This window comes from Medicago truncatula, chromosome 4 (assembly GCF_003473485.1).
Source record: "Medicago truncatula cultivar Jemalong A17 chromosome 4, MtrunA17r5.0-ANR, whole genome shotgun sequence".
Taxonomy (NCBI): domain Eukaryota; kingdom Viridiplantae; phylum Streptophyta; class Magnoliopsida; order Fabales; family Fabaceae; genus Medicago; species Medicago truncatula.
In genome coordinates, this window is record NC_053045.1 from 52,356,985 (window position 1) to 52,361,983 (window position 4,999).

A 4,999-nucleotide genomic window follows, 5' to 3' on the forward strand; every position below is an offset into this window, starting at 1 on the left:
AAAAATTAAAATTATTATGCAAAAAAAAAAAAAAAGATAGGTTTAAAATTCTTGATGAAAAGAATTGAGAAGAATGAGAATGTGAAGGCTAAAATTGAATTATGGCATGATGATGGGTCCCAAATCAATTTGAAAACAAAATGATTGTACAAATTTTGCGGGCAATAAGGAGTAAGTGAGGTATACGTGTGAATACGAACTGCACGCAATCTATGACCTTTTCATCACTGCAAATTTTCAGATCAGATATACCACCTGTTGTTTTCTTTTTCTAACATTAATGCAATAATTTTGTCTACACTCTCTTTTTTCTTTTTCTTCAAAATTTACATAAATAAAAATATTTGAACTTTCAAATGATTCCACAAGTGTCTTAAGACTCAAAATATCAACTTTATCTTAAAAATTGTGTATTCAATTTATTGAAAGATTAAAAAAAACAATATTTTTTATATAAAATTTAACAATTATTTTCTTTTTTTAATCCTTAACAAGTGCCTTAAGAACACTTGTTAACATTTTCTATTTACAATTGATTTTAATTTACATAAAATGAATTCTACATGTTTTGCCTGTGCTGTATTGTGTAGGGTTTAGATATCTCGTGAAGCACTGGCGTGACGACTGACGAATATATGATATGAACAACGTTGGTGCAAAATGGGACAATGGGCAAAAATCCAACAATGGTGTAGGAAGTGGAGCCACATAAACATTGGTCGTTAGGCGCATACCTTTTTGATGTCGAACATAGTTTTGGAATTTATGTAATGGGGGGTGTTCATTTTTAATTTGGTCTAAGAATATCTGCAAATCAATAAAAAAACCAACCGAACAAAATTAATTTTTATTTGATATTTTTCTTAATATTCTTTAGTAAAAAATCTTGGAATAATGTCAAATGTTGATTGTATTTCTGAAATCAAATCACATATTTCAAAAACAATACTTCCTCTCGATACGTTTTGAAGGAACGTAATTTTTTATTGTTATTTTGAAATGTTATATATTAATGTGTTATTTGTTGAATTTTTAAAATGTTAACAATACCTTGCTCTCTAGAAGTTTTAACGTAATCATTTATACAATTTTGTTTTTTCAAATATAGTTTTGTTTTTCAAATATAGTGGATATTTGTTACTTTACAATGTTTATTTGAAGTGTATATTATGTTGATATTATTCAACTTGTAATATATTATTTCGTTCAACACCAAAAGGCAAAAACTTGTAATATATTATTTGATGTATTATAAAATATAATTATGCATCAACAAAAGCCAATTTTAGTCTTAGATGAGCGGTAAACCACTGAAATTAAACTCACACACAACTGTGAAGCCCCAGGTTCTAATAACGTTCGGCCTTGCAATTTCAACATTTGCTAGTTGAGCCTAAGACTTCTAAACTCAACGGAAATCAACTTGACACCCTTCAAAACACAATTCAACAGATTCAACATAAATTGCGGCTAACATATCACATTTTTTTAAGAAATCAATCGATGCAGATTATTGCTCAAAAAGTAAGTGAACTGATGGTGGATAAACTTACTAACAAATAAGTTCATTGTTGATAAGCTAGTTTACAACATATATAAACTATTAGATTTAAATTTATAGTATTGCCAAAATTGATAAAATGAAATGTTGAATCAGAAAAATTATACACTATAAATTCAAGGGTTAAATATGTTTTTGGTCCCCATAAATATGTTAATTTTTCGTTTTAATCCCTCTAAAATTTTCCTTCAACTTTTAGTCCCTATAAAATTTTCAATCACTACTTTTGATCCCTATTTTAAATTTAATTTTTGTATATTTTAATGAAATTATGCAGAAATGTGTAAAATATTCTAAAAGAATTTCCTAAAAAAAATTAGAATTTTTTAACAAAATAAAAATTAAATATGAATTTTTAACTGTAAATAATATAAAAATTCATATTAAATTCATATTTTATTAAAAAATTCTAAATTTTTTTTAGAGTAATTCTTATAATATTTCTAATTTTTCTGGAAAATTATATTAAAAAATATGAATTCTACATATGAGTTTACTTTAAAAGAGGGATCAAAAGTGAAAGACTGAAAATTTTATAGGGACTAAAAGTTGAAGGAAAATTTTAGAGGGACTAAAATGAAAAGTTGACATATTTATAGGGACCAATAACATATTTAACCCTAAATTAAATGTAACTTGAAATAGATTACCAAACAGTATTCCCTAAAAAAAAAAACAGTATTAAAAACTAATAAAAAAACGGTATAAACTTGTGAGGAAAAAATAATTACCAAACAAATATATTTTTAGCCATATGAAATAATATAAACTATCCGAGCTCAAAAATTGATTGTGACTGCAACATTTGTGACTGGGGAAGTAAATTACTTCAGTTGAAGTAAATTATTTCAATTCCAGTTCTAATTATCTGTACAATCAAATTTGATTTCAATCAAGAGGATAAATACATGTTGATTATACAGCAGCAACAATTGTGACCACCGTTGGATATAATGTTGATTAATTCTACTAAACCATCAGTTACATTGCCTTCATATCTTCAAGTAAGTCTATCATGTTTAGATTGACAGTAAATTTAGTATAATCACGCATTTTTAACAAATGCTACTATATAGCGATGTGATTTCATCAAACTCATCATGATTCCAACCCATGCACTTAGGTTCTGTAAAATCATGATAAGACAAACAAAGGGGGTGATTCATTTTGGAAGCATAAGCCAATGTACAAAGGATGTTTCTACTCTAAGCCTTTTTTACTTTTCTATGACAAATCTATACTGAAATTCGTTCATCTTCTGTGATTGCTGCCAAATTCACCACCTTCCTTCAATCTGCTTTTTGTACAGCAGTCTTAAATATAAGGATGTACAATTTTTGATCCATTGAGAAATATAAAAATCCTCCAACAGAATGGGTCACAAATGATCCAAAACTAGTCCCCACAATACAGTGCCATGCTGGTCCATACACCCCATCAAATTCCTGCAATATTTCAACCCACACAACCGAATTCATTGACCAATCATTCACTAAAATATTCAAAGACTCACTCAAATTTTGAATTACACCCTAAATTATTCTTAATGCAAAAGTAAGCCACGTTTATATATGATATTCTTTAGGAGGAGACAAAAATGATTGTATTGATTTTGCCTCCAACATTAATCTAACTTCAAAACTACAATTTCTAACATATAATTAATTGTTCAAATCATTTTGCTAAATTTGGATTGGGGGTGCGTTTGTCAAACGTACACTTACATTAAGTCATTTTGGGTATGTAGACAAAATTTGATTTTGGTGGCATTCATGACTTTGTCTCTATCTCTTTCGTAACCAATCACTCGTTAAAGTCATCAAATCTCAAAGTCATCCTAGGACCACTAAAACTCCGCCCCACGACCCTTGGTTCTAACCCGATAAAAGTGTCAAATCTAACAATACCGACATTGTCAATTGAACTAGGTTTATATAGTACATTAAGTCATTCTTAACCAAAATCAATTCATTCAAAACTAATTTAGAATCTTTGTGAGAAAAAAAAATATAATTAAATCACTTTAAATAAAATGAATTGAATAATGAACAAAACAAGCAATGATGATATGAATTATACCTTCTTGAGGGATAATGCTAGGGTTTTGGAAGTGAACTTCTCCATACTATCAAAAGCTTTTCTAGCACAATCAACAGCATGGATCTGCATAAACGGTGGCATATCAGCTGAAACCATTTTCGCCCCATTAATTGCAAAGAAATCACCTAAATCAATCATTGATCCACATAACGATTTTCTTCTACCACCACCACCACTTTGACCCATAGAAACAGAAACTCTCTCCTTAACATCACCACCTTCTTTTTCCACAACAGTTACTTTTCTTGACTTTTCAACCTCAACCACCTTTTTCTCATTCTTCAACAACCCCTGAAGTTTCCACCTTTCCAATTCTGAACTAGGTTTTTGAGGTGGTTTCTCTTTAAGGGTCTTCTTAGAATGCAAAAAAACACTCTCTTTTTCATGATTTGGTGTTAGTACTGTGATTTTCGTTTGGTGTGTGTTGTTGTTGGGTTTTGATGAATCAAATATAGCTGAGGTTGTCATGGATTTACCTTGCAAACGTGAGTCAACATGTTTGGTTTGAGAATGTTGTTTGGTTTTTTTACTACCTAAGTTAAGGCTTTGAAAAGGTTTAACTAAAAAAGAAGAAGATTTAGTAGCTTGAATCAAATCTTGGTTTGGTTTTGGATAGTGAGAAGGTGAAGGTGATGATGAGAAGATAGTGGTTTTTGTGGTGGTGGGTTTTGGTTGCTTAGCTAAAGCAGGAGGTGGATTTGTCTCCGGTGGTGCCGTGTTTCGCCGGCGGGAAGAACGGTGTGCCATGTTGAATAGACGGTGCAAATAGCAATATTCTGTTTTAGTATGATATTTTTTGGTTTTTGGGTGGGTTTGTTTTGTTGGGGAGAAAGATAGAAGAAAAGGGTTATAGAAGTAGAAAGTGGTAAAAGTGGTAAAAGTGTTAAGAGTGTGTGTGTGTGTGTGTTGGGTTAGCTTTTCAAGGTGTTGGGGAAAGAACAAGGAGAAGAGGAAGGTAACTTTGCTTGAAACTGTTCATAGATTGAGACTTGTGCGGTGAGATTAGATAACACAAGTTGAGTGTTGTTTTGGTTTTGTCACGCGCCAAAGGGTGTGGGTGTTGGGATATGACACATGAATGTAGGGATTGTTGACCTTTGACTAGCACTTACGTGTGTGAGTGAGAAGAGAATGAAAATAGAAATAGAGCAGAGGAGAATAGGTTAGGTGAGGGTTAGGTCATGTCTCAGAGAGAGAGAGAGGTACAAAATGGATTTGCTCAATATAGTTTATTTATGGCTTAAACTAGGGGGGTTAAAATACTTTCCTAGGCTAAAATATAGTCCATTTTTAAGGAGAATGAGAATGAAAAAATTATACTACTATGACTCATAATTT

At 30.8% G+C, this 4,999-nt stretch overlaps 1 protein-coding gene across 2 annotated transcripts; it reads right to left on the reverse strand.

Annotated features, from left to right (window-relative positions):
* Window positions 1-2,425: 2,425 nt before the first annotated feature.
* On the reverse strand, window positions 2,426-4,749 carry LOC25493790 (uncharacterized). Of its 2 annotated transcripts, none has more exons than XM_013602400.3 (2): window positions 3,641-4,722; window positions 2,426-3,006 (listed from the first exon to the last, which is right to left on the reverse strand). In XM_013602400.3, exons 1-2 carry the CDS (start codon window positions 4,406-4,408, stop codon window positions 2,851-2,853), a joined length of 924 nt encoding a protein of 307 aa, XP_013457854.1. In that variant the 5' UTR covers window positions 4,409-4,722; the 3' UTR covers window positions 2,426-2,850. The 2 variants fall into 2 exon arrangements, 1 of the variants encoding a protein (XP_013457854.1); XR_005645630.1 differs by lacking the exon at window positions 2,426-3,006 and adding an exon at window positions 3,026-3,543 and having other exon boundaries at window positions 3,584-4,749.
* Between the last annotated feature and the right edge of the window lie 250 nt (window positions 4,750-4,999).

Coding starts and splice junctions, on each gene's coding strand:
- LOC25493790 (XM_013602400.3), bottom strand. CDS start 4,408: ATGGCACACCGTTCTTCCCGCCGGCGAAACACGGCACCACCGGAGACA. Junction 3,007..3,640: donor TAGCATTATCCCTCAAGAAG/GTATAATTCATA, acceptor GAAATATTGCAG/GAATTTGATGGGGTGTATGG.